Source organism: Neoarthrinium moseri (assembly GCF_022829205.1).
Source record: "Neoarthrinium moseri strain CBS 164.80 chromosome Unknown scaffold18_Wmoseri_CBS_16480, whole genome shotgun sequence".
Lineage (NCBI taxonomy): Eukaryota > Fungi > Ascomycota > Sordariomycetes > Amphisphaeriales > Apiosporaceae > Neoarthrinium > Neoarthrinium moseri.
The window spans coordinates 357,715-371,948 of NW_026055132.1; the positions used below are offsets into that span (position 1 = coordinate 357,715).

General features: G+C 52.1%; 8 protein-coding genes across 8 annotated transcripts; 3 read left to right on the forward strand and 5 right to left on the reverse strand.

The window, feature by feature from the left end:
- Positions 1-19: 19 nt before the first annotated feature.
- JN550_005729 (uncharacterized protein) lies at positions 20-820 on the reverse strand (the record flags this gene model as incomplete). Its single annotated transcript, XM_049317388.1, has 1 exon — positions 20-820. One exon carries the CDS (start codon positions 818-820, stop codon positions 20-22), a length of 801 nt encoding a protein of 266 aa, XP_049172351.1.
- A 1,513-nt stretch (positions 821-2,333) lies between these two features.
- JN550_005730 (uncharacterized protein) lies at positions 2,334-3,752 on the forward strand (the record flags this gene model as incomplete). Its single annotated transcript, XM_049317389.1, has 1 exon — positions 2,334-3,752. The coding sequence occupies one exon, from the start codon at positions 2,334-2,336 to the stop codon at positions 3,750-3,752; it is 1,419 nt and encodes a 472-aa protein (XP_049172352.1).
- Positions 3,753-3,933: 181 nt separating this feature from the next.
- JN550_005731 (uncharacterized protein) lies at positions 3,934-6,386 on the reverse strand (the record flags this gene model as incomplete). Its single annotated transcript, XM_049317390.1, has 6 exons — positions 3,934-4,650; positions 4,714-4,774; positions 4,850-4,988; positions 5,041-5,101; positions 5,174-6,278; positions 6,349-6,386. The coding sequence occupies 6 exons, from the start codon at positions 6,384-6,386 to the stop codon at positions 3,934-3,936; spliced, it is 2,121 nt and encodes a 706-aa protein (XP_049172353.1).
- A 528-nt stretch (positions 6,387-6,914) lies between these two features.
- On the reverse strand, positions 6,915-7,370 carry JN550_005732 (uncharacterized protein; the record flags this gene model as incomplete). Its single annotated transcript, XM_049317392.1, has 1 exon — positions 6,915-7,370. The coding sequence occupies one exon, from the start codon at positions 7,368-7,370 to the stop codon at positions 6,915-6,917; it is 456 nt and encodes a 151-aa protein (XP_049172354.1).
- Positions 7,371-7,999: 629 nt separating this feature from the next.
- JN550_005733 (uncharacterized protein) lies at positions 8,000-9,022 on the forward strand (the record flags this gene model as incomplete). Its single annotated transcript, XM_049317393.1, has 1 exon — positions 8,000-9,022. The coding sequence occupies one exon, from the start codon at positions 8,000-8,002 to the stop codon at positions 9,020-9,022; it is 1,023 nt and encodes a 340-aa protein (XP_049172355.1).
- An 88-nt stretch (positions 9,023-9,110) lies between these two features.
- On the reverse strand, positions 9,111-10,945 carry JN550_005734 (uncharacterized protein; the record flags this gene model as incomplete). Its single annotated transcript, XM_049317394.1, has 2 exons — positions 9,111-10,845; positions 10,914-10,945. 2 exons carry the CDS (start codon positions 10,943-10,945, stop codon positions 9,111-9,113), a joined length of 1,767 nt encoding a protein of 588 aa, XP_049172356.1.
- A 644-nt stretch (positions 10,946-11,589) lies between these two features.
- Positions 11,590-12,676, reverse strand: JN550_005735 (uncharacterized protein; the record flags this gene model as incomplete). The annotated part of the gene is made up of 4 exons (XM_049317395.1): positions 11,590-11,777; positions 11,844-12,322; positions 12,394-12,509; positions 12,581-12,676. The coding sequence occupies 4 exons, from the start codon at positions 12,674-12,676 to the stop codon at positions 11,590-11,592; spliced, it is 879 nt and encodes a 292-aa protein (XP_049172357.1).
- A 388-nt stretch (positions 12,677-13,064) lies between these two features.
- On the forward strand, positions 13,065-14,002 carry JN550_005736 (uncharacterized protein; the record flags this gene model as incomplete). The annotated part of the gene is made up of 4 exons (XM_049317396.1): positions 13,065-13,541; positions 13,593-13,700; positions 13,778-13,842; positions 13,957-14,002. 4 exons carry the CDS (start codon positions 13,065-13,067, stop codon positions 14,000-14,002), a joined length of 696 nt encoding a protein of 231 aa, XP_049172358.1.
- Between the last annotated feature and the right edge of the window lie 232 nt (positions 14,003-14,234).

The window sequence follows — 14,234 nt, forward strand, 5'->3', positions numbered from 1 at the left end:
GCTTCGCAAGCCGGTCCCATCAAGAACGTACCGCCTCCAAGCCTTGGGCCTCTAGAAATATGACAATATCATCAATTCCCTGCGGAACCTGCACCCGGTGGCCTCCCTCGGGGTATTCCCGCGATATGCCCTGAACACCGAACGACTCTAGCGTGCTGGCCAGCTGCCGGCCGTATTCAACAAATGTGACTGGATCATCTGCACAATGGGCCAGGAAGACGGGGGTGTTCCGCAGAATCTCGTCGCTTGGCTCCGTCTCCAATGCAAGGACTTCCCTAGTCTCGGCCAAGGTGCCACCTGGGAAGGGCATCCTGCAGCTGAATCCCATGAGGCCGGCGAGGCGTTGGACTTTCGGGGGTTCTGAAGGGGTCACATAGTCGTCTGGATTCGACCCGTTCCATGAAGGGAGATTTAGGAGGACATGCATCGCCGTGGACCCGCCCTGACTGAAGCCGGCCAGAACGATCTTGTCAAGGCCACCGACCTTGTAGGCCTCCTGGTGGACGAGCCGGATGATGGCCTCGACGCTCTGCCGGAGCCCGGGGGCCTGCACCTCCTCTCTGTCGGTGTAGTCGAGCGTGTTCCAGACGTCGAACCACTGGGACCAGTCCTGGTTGTCCTGCTCGCAGAACAGCAGCTCGGCCTGGGGGAACACCCACCGCACCGACGGGAACATGTCGGCCAGCGAGCGGCGCGACGAGTCCTTGAGCATCAGCAGGCGCTCGGCCAGCTCCTGCGCCGTCCCGCCCCGGCCGTGCAGGAAGATGACCGTGTGCGTGTGCGCCGCCTCGGGCGGCACCACCGACCGCGCTAGTTCCATGACCGAGAAGGGGAGGAGGGGTTGCCGCTGCTGCTCCGAGCAACACCGCAGAGGACAGATACCGAGGTTTCTAGAGACATGGACTCATGAGGGTATCCCGAGAATTAGTGGCTGAGCGTGTCAGGCGGCAGTGGACGAAGCGTTGCAGTTGTGATTCCAGATTTGAGTGCTTAGATGCTTAGAAAACCTGCTGGCGAGCCGTTTCATAGTCGGCAGAGGGACCCCCAATTCCACCTGCCTCGTATTCGACGCCAGACCGCCAAAACCGTAAGCAAGAAAGCGAGTGCCGAAATCTTGCGTTGGAGTGTCAACGCGTCGACTCCACTACGGAGGAATACTACGATATATCATGGCAAAGGATCATGATTCTTGTTTGGTGGTTGCATCGCTCGGGAAGTGGGGCTGGCGGGTCGGGTCTGCCCCGATCGGATCATACGATCTAGTCTCGGTTAAGCCCACATTCTCCAACAAGAACCACAAGGCGCAGTGGCAGAGTGGTCTAATGCGATAGACTAGAATCGATTGGGTTCTAATCCATATACGCTATCTATTCTCTTCGGAGGCACAGGTTCGAATCCTGTCTGCGTCGCTTTTTGTATTCTCCTGGCTCCTCATCTGCCTGGTTCTAGATTCATGGCAATCCGCACAGAGACAGACGGCAGAGATCTTTTTGCTTTGTGTATGTAAGTTGTGCTGCTTCGATCCGATCATGAATCCATCCACAGTGGTGGGGCTGAGGCCCGCCTGCTGGAACCATTGACTGGCTGGCTGCTAGCTGTAAAGTGAAACGGGTACGTTGGTCGACTCAGCATCGACAACGCAAGGTTGATCAGATACTACTTACTTACTGTAATGGTTAAAATGAGGACGATAAACAATGGCTGGCGGTGGCATTGGTACAAAGGGTTGCGGCGGAGCTGCCTATTCACAAGTTGGGGCCTCCCTAAATACCCCACCAATCTGACAATCTTCAAATACAGCACCTATATACTTACTCATTAGGAGTCATACCCAGGCACCTTTGGTCTGACCACAGACTACTGAGCACCAGACAATATTCTCCCTTCAAAGTCGCACTTTCTCACGTTATTATCACATGATCTCATTTAACACAACGAGACTGGACCCAGCCTACGGCCAGTTGAGTTACATTGTTCTTGACCAGTCGCAAGCATGGTGGCCCTTATGACCCTCAACTTGTGTTTAGCGAATGTTGGACCCGGTTTCTCTAGTATGACATTGACATCAGCGTAATACGCAAATATCAAAAAAGAGTGTGTGGATTCCAATTTTCTGGGCAATTCAGTACGCGTGGCAGTCATCATGTAGACGACACAGAAGGTGGGCAACACGCTAGTAGGGCTCTGCTTACCTGAGACAGCCCGCTCATCGACTAGGCAGCCAGGCACTATAAGTTCTGGCTCAGGAAAACAACCCACTCACAAGGACTACATGGGCCTGTCTATGCTACAATACACCAGAACACATTTCACCAAAGAGTAGAAAGCCAACCATGACTTTGTTTAGTGAGCTTGACAAACTCATCTCTTCCCAAAGGGATGTGTATGTTGATCCCAGCCAGTTCTTTGCTTCGCTCGGCTCACCTTCCGTATCAATTGCGGTCCTTGACCATGGCGACATTACAGCTCGATGCTATTCTACGATTGGAGGCGATGCCAGCACGCGCTTCCAGGCTTGCAGTATATCTAAGTCCGTCACTGCTTTGGCTGTCATTAGACTTGTGGACCAAGGTCGGCTGAAGCTGGAGGACAAAATTGCACACTTCTTGCCAAAGAACATAGTCGAGAATCTCGGGCCTGCTGCCTTGGTCGAAGAGATTACTATTGAACAAATCTTGAGCCATACCGCGGGGCTGACGACCTCAGGCTTCGAGGGCTATAGCGGTGTTGACCACCCAAGTCCGACTGAAGTCGTGCTTGGGGAGCGCCCTGTCAACTCTATGCCAGTCCAAGCTATCGGAATACCTGGCCGGCAATGGTCATATTCGGGTGGGGGGTACTGCCTTCTGCAGCTCGCGCTGGAAAAGCTCACCTCCCAGCCATTCGTCGAGCTGATGGACGAGCTGGTATTGCGGCCACTGGAGATGAATGACTCCAGCTACGGAACGCCGGGTGACGAAGTAGATTTAGCAACTCCGTATTGGACCGGTGTCACGCCCAGCCCACACTGGCATTATTTCCCCGAGTTGGCCGCTGCCGGACTTTGGACGACTCCAAGTGACCTGTGTAAGGTTTTGCATGCAGTGCAAAGATCCCTAGCTGGAAGCGACGGCGCTTTCTTAAAGCAGAATACAACAAAAAGGATGCTCACGGAGGTCGCATCAAGCGGAATGGGTTTGGGGTGGGTCGCTCCAAAAGACCCGGGCACCTTCTTTGGGCATACTGGATCAAACGACCCAGGTTACAGATGCGTGGCTATGGGAATTGCAGATATTACCGGTCAAGGCGAGGGCTTTTCGAATGGGGAGTGCGGTATCGTGATCATGACGAACTCATCCTCCGGTATTCTTCCGGGATTCACTGCCCTGCAAACAATTAATTTCCTCAAGGGGTGGCGCCAAGGGGCTACAACCAGCCAAAGCATGGCGTTCGTCACGCCATTGAAACTACCCAACCACGCGATCCGTAAAGACTGGAAGGATTGGCAGGGTCGATGGGTTGAGAAATCCGACGAGTGGACCATTGAGGCTGATAGCGATGGGCACCCACAGATACGCTGGCGTGAGAGATCGCCAATCAAGCTGTTCCCTGCCGCCATCTGCTCCACGTTGTCTGCAGAGGGAGAATCCCTCGACTTGGTCTTGGATGGTGTTGGAGCAATGGTGCGACTGGCTTGGAGAGACGGAGAACGGTCCGTGGATTACATGGATGGTTTGACATACGCAATCACGGAGCTGTCGAGAGCTAAGTAATCTATACTTCTGCAGACTAGGTACTGCGTGGCGATGAATATAAATTGGTCACACATGGGTGACTGACATGTTCCTCATGTGACGAGTCTAGACTGTTGAGGGGCCTCTTCTTTACTTTCCTCTTTAACCCTACCCCAAGGTGCTGGATTGATCAAAGCCTTCGTACCAGCAGCGGTATTGCTCATATGCACGAGTTCCCGCTCATTTGATCATTATTCATACACAAAGTTTTATACCTTTCCACAATTTCCTTCACCATGCGGCTGACACGCTTTGCCGGGCGAAACTTGACAGACAAGGTCTCGAACAACTTGATTGCGTCTTCCAAGTCGTCGCAGCCGCGAGTTCGCTGGATGACCAAAGCTAGATCGTCCGGTTGCGCCGTGATGCTGTATATCAGGGACAGCGTCGCCGTGTACACTCCAAGGAAATTAAGCCAGTTGTACGCCAGCCGGTGCTGCATGTGCATACTCATGGCCGTTCTCAGGGCCATCGATGTAGCTTCGTGTAGCGTATGGACTCGCTCCTGTGACGGCGTCGGCAAGAGAGGTGAAGGACGGTAGAGCATTGCTACATGAGTGTAGTAGTTGAAGTCGTACCAGCTATTGCTTAAATGAGGCACGCGGGCGAAGCTGGCCGACCCAGTCGGTAGGGGAAAAGGCATATTGCGTCGCCAGCTGATCAGTTCTTCGTGCAGGGTGCGGACTGTCGCTTCGCATTCTAAAGGGCTAGGGGGTGAGCTAGACAACCGAGGAGAATACACCTGCGAAGCAATCTTGCTTGCTATGCGACGCAAAGCGAGAATGTGCAATGGCACAGCCATCAGTGAAAGTTGGAGACTTTGACGTGGCCGGATACCGGTGGGCGTAATATCATCGTCGTCAACGTCTGCGAAGGGCTAACAGGAGAATGTCAGCTTCATGGTCTCTCTGCTCGATGGAAACAGGAGTAGTGAGCTCACAGAAACATCAATGTCGTCGTCGTGTAAGGCAAAAGGCCTGCCAAGTGCTACTGAAACAACGCTATTCCGGGTCAATCATGACGCATGTGAACGATCCAAGATGCCGCTCAAAGGTTAACTGGGAATTGGGACATACCGGTCCATCATGTATATAGAGAAGAATAGTCGCTTGCGACGCTCTGCTTCGTCTACGGTGAAAGCCTTATAAGTCGACGACGAGTGAATGCCCATACCGATTGCTATTCGAGCGGCCATTCCCACAAGGAACCAAGTATCTACACAAATGTCATTAAAATTTTTATTTCTGGTCTTGTACAAGCCACTTACTGGGGCCAAGTTGGTTGAAGAACGAATAGGACACCTGGAGAGTGAGAACTTCTAGTGCTGCCTATAGAGTAGACAATGTGATCAGACGAGTCAGTGAACGCAACCCTGACAAACAATATAAGGAAACACGCACCGTATCCCCATACGCGAGGGCAGCCTCAAAATATGTTAGAGCCTTATTGTAGTATAACATTGACTCCGACTCATCTTCAAGAGTGACTGAACAGTACGCCGTTGACCCAATAGCAAGTACCATCCATACTTTGAATAGATCTGGCGGCGAAGGCGCAATTGCGCCGCCGATTGCTGCGGCGCGGGCATCACCTAGGAGTGACATGATCTCAGACCGCCGCACGATAGGGTACAGCGTGTGGGAATGAGCAAAGTAAAAATCCACCAGCGAGTCCACGTGAGCGGAGTCCGCCGGGAGACTGAGACCTTCTACGGCGCCTGCAGAATCATCCATGATATCATGTAACGCAATACTACCGAATAATGCTGGTCCAGAAGAGCCTGGACTCTGGAGGTTCAAGTCAAATGGGAAATGAGCATCACTGAAGAAAAAGGATGGAGATGGGTGTGTGAAGTCGGTATTCATGTTGATGTTCAAGCCGGCACCCATTCCCGACCCGAAGCCGCTGTCCACAGTTTGTAGCTGTGGGTCGAGATTGCTGGACTGCTGAGACTGACTTGAAGGACGAAACTCGCCCATTCTTTCTTCATCCTCCTCCTCCTCGTCTCCTCCAGTGCCGAACACAAAGTCTGCCTTGTCGGGTGTCAATCGCCGGAGCACCATATGCGTGAGACGCGCAAAAGACAGCCCAGAGGAGGAGCCCAAGTGTCGCTCCGCTGTGGCCTCGAGCGAGATGATCTTGAGCTGCTCCACAAAAGACCCAGGCATTCCGTGAGCACGGGGCTGGGGCTGGGGCTGGCAATGGGTTTGATAGCCAGCCGGGCATTGCGACGGAGTGGTAGGTCCAGAACGCGGCGGCAGGTCGGCTGCCGGCTCATCCTGACGCTCTCCCAGATGCTGACGTTCAGGAGCCGCCGGGCCTCCCAGAGGCGTGGTTGCAAACCCCATAGGTGGCGCTTCTGGCATAACCGCATCTCCTGCCGTGCCCTCAACGTTGCCCGCGATGGCAGAAGACGAGGGAGCAATCCGTGAAGCCGGGCTGGTGGCCGATGCGGCTAGTCTCCCCTCCGGATCGCGTATCCTACCTTCTAGGCCGCGTACGAATCTGCGTTTGGCCGTTTAGCACTGGCCCGACGACTACGAAAGCAAGGAGGCCCAGGACAGGGGAAACCTACGCGATAGGGTAAGTAGCATTCTGGTCGTGGTCTGACATAAAACTGCAAGTCACGCGAGCCGCGTCGCAGTTGGTACATCTTGGCAAAGTCCGGTCACATCGCTTCTTCCGCCGATAACAACGAGCACATGATGCCCGAGCTCGAGCGGCGGGTGGTATAAGGAGCGCTGACATCCAACAGGCCCGGAAGGCGATTACGACGAGGTGATTCTTGTGAACAACAGTGGCCTGGGGCATTCACGATACAAAGTCAGACAAGCAGGAGTGGAATCAGGGTTTATCTACTTAGTCAACAGTCGATAGTACAGTAGCACGAATCTAGCGAACCCCGCCATCCCAAGGACCCGGAACAACAGGGATACTCCCGGGAAGATGCTGCAAGTAGCGGAATGGTTGCCGACAGCAGGTCACAATGGGCTACTGGAAGGATTGATGTCCACGCCACATACACTACGCTTTTAGATCCCACATTGACTTCTCTGGATCTCATTTGGGGGGAAAAAAGGAGGGAGAAAAAGAATAGTGTACAGAGGAACAGGGCCCCCAGATTCCATATGACCTCACATCTCACATCTCCACTACGGCAGTTGCCTTGACCTCTACGATAAATCTTGGATCCGGCAACTCATTGACACCAATCGTGGCCCTTGCTGGCGCCACGGCACGGGTTTTGAAGACCTTGTTCCACTCCTCGTTCATACCGGCATACTGGCTCTTCATGTCGGTAAGGTAAACGACCGAATCGATCACGTTCTCGATTCCACCCTTGCCGCCGCTCGCCTGCTTGATGATGTCGTCGATTCTTCTGAGAACTGCTGCTGTCTGGGCTCGCACATCGAGTTCGTGCGTTCCGTCGGCCTTCTCGGTTACGCCCGCGTACGTCCCGTCTGGCTGTACGCAGGCAATGCCCGAGACGTAGATGGTTCGATGGGCCGATGCCGGGGCAACCCGGGCGTGCGCATATCTCGTCGCGGGCTCAGGCGAGTCCGGGTTGTAGACAAATGCTGTTCCGTTGGGAGACATGGTGGTGGGGATGGTTGATGGAGAAAGCAAGTTGGCTCGGCCGCGATACAGTGGTCACTAGCAAAATGTCGCATGGCTCTCACATCACGTCCTTCCGTATCCCTCTAATTATAGCTAGTCAGTATCCCCCCTTTTCCGAACACATGTTATACTCTGGGTACGAGTATTTTCTGCCTCGTTCGGGCCATTCGACTATTGTGGAGACCGTGATATCTGCGTCGGACCCCCCGACAGACCCACTTTGAGCACTCAGTCAAGATCGGCTGCCCTGCCTGCTTGCTCAGTCGCAGATCTTTGACACTGTCAGATGACCACATTATCCCAGACTTGATATCACCCTTGCTGTAGCTTGGGCAAATACTTGGCGGACCATTTTACGGGCGCATTCGGTGCGGGCTAGACTCGACGTAGATGCCGTAATATACTATGTTAGTAATGCCGAGCTGCCAACATGCGACTAAATCACCATCACACTAACGACGCCTCAGACCTGCACTCTCCATCAGAATACTAGCGGCTCATTTGTGGAAGCTGCTGCCCGCCGAGAAAATCGCAACCCACCACCGTAAGGTACTGCAAGTACTACATAGACTTCGTGTTTATCGACATCAACCACGCTCCTGGCAGATATGACGACTTCCAAGAGCTCCCTCCCAGACATTCAATACTATCATGTCCCCAACTTTGCGTTCCACGATGGCACCCGCCTGTCTGTTACCCGGGTGGCTTATCTCGACCTTAACCCGAGCTCTTCCAAAGTTGCGGTCGTATTCACATGTTTCCGTGGACGCCTCCACACGACTCTGAACTTCACCAGCGGGGCGCTACACGACCACCGAGTGATTGTTGTGGCCTTGTTTGGAAATGGAGAGTCTTCAAGTCCATCCAATGATGCCGACTTTCCTGGTGCAACATTACACTACGAAGACTGTGTCCGTGCTCAGCACGAGCTTCTCACTCTTAAGCTCGGTTTGAAATCAGTCAACATCATGTTAGGCTTCTCGATGGGCGGGCAGTGTACATATCATTGGCTGCTTATGTATCCTGATTTCATGTCCGCTGCTGTCATCATCTGCTCGTCAGCGCGTACTAGCCGGCATAACTATCAGTTCCTCGAAGGGCCCAAGACTGCACTTCTTAATTCTGTCGACTATAGACGAGGAAATTCTATGTTAGTTTCTGATGATGCCAGACCAAACAAGGGCCTACAAGCGTTTGGAAAGGCATATTCTGCCTGGCTGACCAGTGCCGAATGGTTTGACCAAGAGCTTTACAAGTCGCTGGGCTACGATAGTCTCGAATCTTGGGACAAGGCTGTATCGGGTGCAAATTATTTGAGCTGGCATCCAGACGATCTGTTGGCGAAACTGGGAATGTGGCAAAGAGGAGATGTGACTAGGTTGAAGTCGGAAAGCGCGGCTTCGCTTCAAGATACACTGCTCAAAATCAAGGCGCGGGTGCTATTGATGCCATGCCGCAGCGACCAGTATTTCCGGTGGGAGGCCAGTGCGAAGGAGTGCGAGATGATCCCCAACGCGGTGCTGGAGGTCATCCCTTCAGTCTGGGGGCATATAGCTGGCGCAGGGGCTAACAAGGTGGACAATCTCTGGATGGACCAGAAAATAGCATTATTTCTTCTGACACTCAGTTAGGAATACAAATTTGTCCCCCACACTGCCCTTTTCTTTTCCGGAAGTGACCCCACTAGGCACTAGCAGCAACAAGAAAGCGAACGAGATTTTACTCTTGGTCACCGGACGTTTTCAGACCTTCAGCAGTATGTTCTTTCGATTTCCGTTGACCTTCTTCGAACATAGCCGCCGCCACGAGAATATCCGCATCGTGCCACCTCCGTCCTATGATCTGCATACCGATCGGCAGTTGAATGTCAGGGTGATCAGCGGCTGCCGCAGTGCCACAAGGCACAGATATAGCCGGATGACCCGTCACGTTGAATGGGCAAGTATTGGTCGTCACACCAACCGCTGTTTTCAGCTTCTCTAGTATCGTAGAACTGCTTCCGTCCTCTGTTTTGAGTTTCGGATGAGGCATCGCGACCGTCGGCGCGCAGGGCGTGATCAGGACATCCACCTCATCCAGCGCAGCATCGTATGCGGCCCGCAGCTCGTATACCTTCCGATGAGCCTTTGCTTCAACACTTGGGCCAAACTCTCGGTCTGAGAGCAACTTGCTTAGCATAATGTTCACCACAGCTGGGTTCAACGCTGTTAGTCGTTCATAGACTTCTTGTGTTGGAGGCCATTCCATGCCCATGTGAGCTGGTGGGAACGAAAGATGGCCTGTACTGCGACCCTGGCACAGCCAGTCTGACATGGAAGGGCGTGTGGCGGCCGTCCAAATGACAGCGCCTTCCTTATGCATAGGCACAGAGATGTTGACTACCTCGGCGCCAGCTGAGGTGAAAAACAATTTTGCTGCATCTCGAACTGTCTCTCTTACCTCAGGCGAGACTCCTGAGACGAAAAAAGATTCTTCCAACAGACCAACACGCAAAGTCTTAGTCTCATTTAACTTGCTGGCGTCGTTGCTCGAGAGCTTTTGCCTCGCATCTTTTAGTATGTCGGGATAGTCTTCAACCTGGTCCAAGAGCGGCGATTCGGGTGTCATCCGAGGGTCCAGTCCATCATAACCAGACATAACTTTCAACAATACTGCGATGTCTTCAAGACTCGACGCAATGGGCCCAAGATGGTCAATCATGGGTGTCATAGATGCAGCACCTGTATAAGGGATGAGACCGAACGTCGGCTTGAGCCCGTAAAGCCCGGTGTAAGATGCTGGGATCCTTACGGAGCCGGCTTGATCGCTTCCCACTGCTACCTCGGCCACGGCTCCTAGGTGGAGGTTCTGACTATCATTTCTACACTTTCTCAGAGCACACGCAGCCACCAGGGCACATGAACCACTGCTGCTTCCGCCTGTCGTGAACCCGTGAAGGAGGGGATTATGCACTGGACCTATTCCGGACGTGAAGGCTAACGGGGAAGCGCAGAAGCTCTCACACGTTGAAGATCCTTTCACAACGCCGCCAGCAGCCAGAATGCGAGATACCACGGTAGCGTCAATCGAAGACCTAGGCAAAACACCGCTGCGCCTTAGGATATGCGGAGACGTACCCATCGTGGTGGGTAGTCCGCCAATCGCTATGTTGTCCTTGATTGTTACTGTGCGTCCTTGGAGCAGATTGTTGACGGGACTGGCCGACTTCAGCTCGCATCGATGGCTCCAAGCATTGAATGGGTTCTGCCCGGGCTCTGGAGACCAGAAGTCTCGCACGCCAATACAAGGGTGCGGTTGGAGGGCGGGATGGATGTAGTCAGAGCCATCTTTCACCTGCTGCATGACGGCCGCGAAAGATCTCAGCAGCAGCAGATAATCCTTGGCATCGTGCGGCTCTATCTTGAACCCAAGTTGTGCTGATAGCTGATACAAATCCTCAATATTCATTCGGCAACTGCTTTGGTCTTACATCAATATTATATCCGAGAAATTTAGTAAAAAGACAATAATAGTGAGGCTTACTCTGGATCCTCTGTAAGCGCAATGATGGACATTTTGGTCGATCACGTGCCATGCAGCACCGATCGGGATGAATCAATTAGTCTAGCAGGCAAGGTTGGAAAACCTAGGGTAGATGTAGGTCGATGGGTCTAGGAGGTAATTGTCTTCCTGGATCGTGATGTGACAATATATAGGGTCGCTCCAGCATCGGGTTCGCCGATACCAATTACGGACTAGTATCTCATCTTCCATATCATCATATCAGGCGCCAAAGGAAGATAGGCCCACCTATGTGTCTGTTCGTCGAGCCACCACACTGCGACCATTGATTCTAGCCTTGATATGTTGCAATAGTTACATTTAATAAAGCCTCATAACACATCGAATCAATTTCACTTCTTGGCATTATTCAATATGCCAACAGTAGGAAGGTACTACGCTCATCATTTTCAAGCGATGTTTTCTGATGTGGAGGAAATGATCATGTTCGGATTGCAAGTTCCCAGACTGTCAATAGATTAATTGTCCTATCAAACAATAATTCCATCCTGGCTCTAGGCTATGCCTGCTATTGCTGCCCGTTTGCAAAGAGAACCCTCCCACCATCAATACACAGAGAAACACCATCGATATAGGACTATGTAATGTCAGTGGATGTACAAATTAGAATAAAACAAAACAAACGAAGGAAATATTTCTAAGTTGGATTGGTTCTGATAGGCTTTAGGGAGGGATTCGGTGTGTTTACCGCAGCTTTGCTTGCAAGATAAAGCACTGCTCCAGCTATATCGTGCGCATCTCCTGCCCGTTTAGCCGGGACTTGATCGAATAGATTACTAAACATATTTCCATCTTCACCAACTGGGTTCATGTTGCTGGGCACAACTTCGCCCGGTTAGCCTCTGTTCCATTCGTGTTTCAGACTTGGCATAGGGCAGGAGGAAGACTTACATCCGGGATTGATGCCCACGACACGAACATAAAACCTGCTGAATTTTGCAGCAAGTAGCTTGACGAGATGGTCAGTGGCGGCCTTGCTGGTGGCATAACTCGTCAGGTCGATATTTGTCGCGTTGTGCATGCTAGCACAAGAGCTTGTCACAATGATAACACCCCGACCCTCACTCTTCCCCAGCATTCCATTGCCAATAGAAAGCTGCGAGGCGGCAGCCAGCAGCGGTGAAAAGGCAACCGCTAGGTAATAATGCGCTGTCGTGTTGATACGGAACGTATCATCCCAGTCGGAAGCTGTAGAAGACCACATGGAACCTGCAAGCTCGTCAAGTGACGCTGTCAAAACATCACAAGACAATGGGGGATCACGTCGGATGCCGGCATTAGACACGAGCAGATCTAGATGCTTTTCCTTTTGGCTTACAGTCCTAGCCAGATTACCAATGGCGTCTTTGGAAGAGAGGTCGCAGGGAATTCTGTTCTGTGTCAGAAGCTTGTCTTCAATATGCTCTCAAGAAACTATATAGGGATTTGTGGCATAAGTTACCCTTCGGCGCTGCCTCCTGTCGATGCACCAATTTCATTCAATTCATGTACTTTCTCGGCGATTGGATCCGATGGTAAAGCAACGAGGTAAACCTTAGCACCGTTGGAGACCAGACCCTATGACCAAGAACGGTTCACATGTCAAATTTCTCAAAGAGCTGCTTGGCCTATCCCAGTAATCGACTTACCATACAAATCATGAGCCCTAATCCGCTGCTCCCTCCTGTGACCAACGCTATACGACCCTTCACCCCGAAAAGCTCATTAATCCGTAGGGACGCCATCTTTCGTGAATCGTTAGAAGGTTCGGACTCAGATGGGCATCGGGTCTTCGCATCGGGGATAGATCTTGTCAAGTCTGTCTCGGTGTCGAGCTTAGCCCGTGATTTGCCTGCGGACCTAGCTATGTTACGTTCATTGATTATGTTCCTTATCAAGGTCTGCTCCCGCTAAAATGCTTCAGTACCACCTTTCTACCCCCGCCCTTGGCCGCACCGTTCAGGGAATCCGCTAGGCGTCGGAGGGGCCGCTAGCTCACTATGCTTCAGTTATTGACTCTGAACGCCCCAACCGCAATCAATTTCGTCGGGGCCGAATAGGGGATAAACGCTGGCACCCTGCAGGGTCGGATAATGCAATTGATGTTACAACAAATTCTCATATGTTTCCAAGATGTCTTCACCACCAGTGATCCTCGTCACTGCCGGTTCGGCAGGTCTCGGGGCTGCGGTCGCGCATTGCTTCGCGGAGAACGGATTCCGAGTTGTCATCAATTATCGTTCGAGCGCCGACAAGGCCGCAAGACTTCTCAGTAATCTGCCAAGGCAATCCCATGCCACGAATGACACACACATCTGCGTACAGGCCGATTTGGAGTCCCGTGGTGATGTTGAGAGACTGGTTACCCAAGCCTACTTGAAGATGGGTCGCCTAGATGTGGTCTTCTCTAACGGCGGGTGGACGAAACCTCGGGACATGGAGAGCATCGAGGACAACATGATCGAGGAAGAGTGGGATAGGGCCTTCAAGATGAATGTAAAGTCGCATCTTTGGCTGTTATATGCTGCAAGAGCACAATTGGATGCTACGGAGGGATGCTTTATTAGCACAGCCTCTGTGTCGGGTATGGGACATAATGGGAGTTCTCTGGTAAGCACCTAGCTCATCCCAGGCTGATAACCGACTAGAATACTCTCATAGGCATATTCCGTCACCAAAGCCGCACAGTTACACATGATAAGAGGACTTGCATGCATGGCGGGACCCAAAATCAGAGTGAACAGTGTCTCGCCAGGTCTTTTACAGACGGTAGGTAGCGCCGTTCTTCGTCCCTCGATTCTGAAAGACAGGGCTTTTAGTCTCATCTTGCTGACACGTTCGTCAAGGAATGGGCTGAACGATTCCCTCCCGCGGCTCAAGAGGCTCATAGACAAAAGACCAAACTAAAACGGTTTGTACAGCAGAGGTACAAAATTTGAGCCCGCGGACTAAAGCTCCAATCGCTAATCTATCTGCCCGCCTAGGACGTAGCCCAGCAAGTCTTAACCCTTGCTAAATCCAAAAGCATGACAGGAGTCAACATTGTTGTCGACGCTGGTTACATTCTTTGATAGCGACAGGCTCTGTGGAGTACTTTCGAGTGTCCTATGGTGTAAAGGCTGTCGCAAAATTGTAAGGTTCGGGATTATTTTGGCCATAAAAGATACAGGGATCATAATAAACCATGAACTTTCCAGACCTTTGCGTTACATGTTCCTCCACAGCAGAGAACTCACGAAGTAACAGAGTTGCGGCTTACCTCCCTTGCCCCGTCCAAATGCTTCGGACTCAAGCCGACGCATC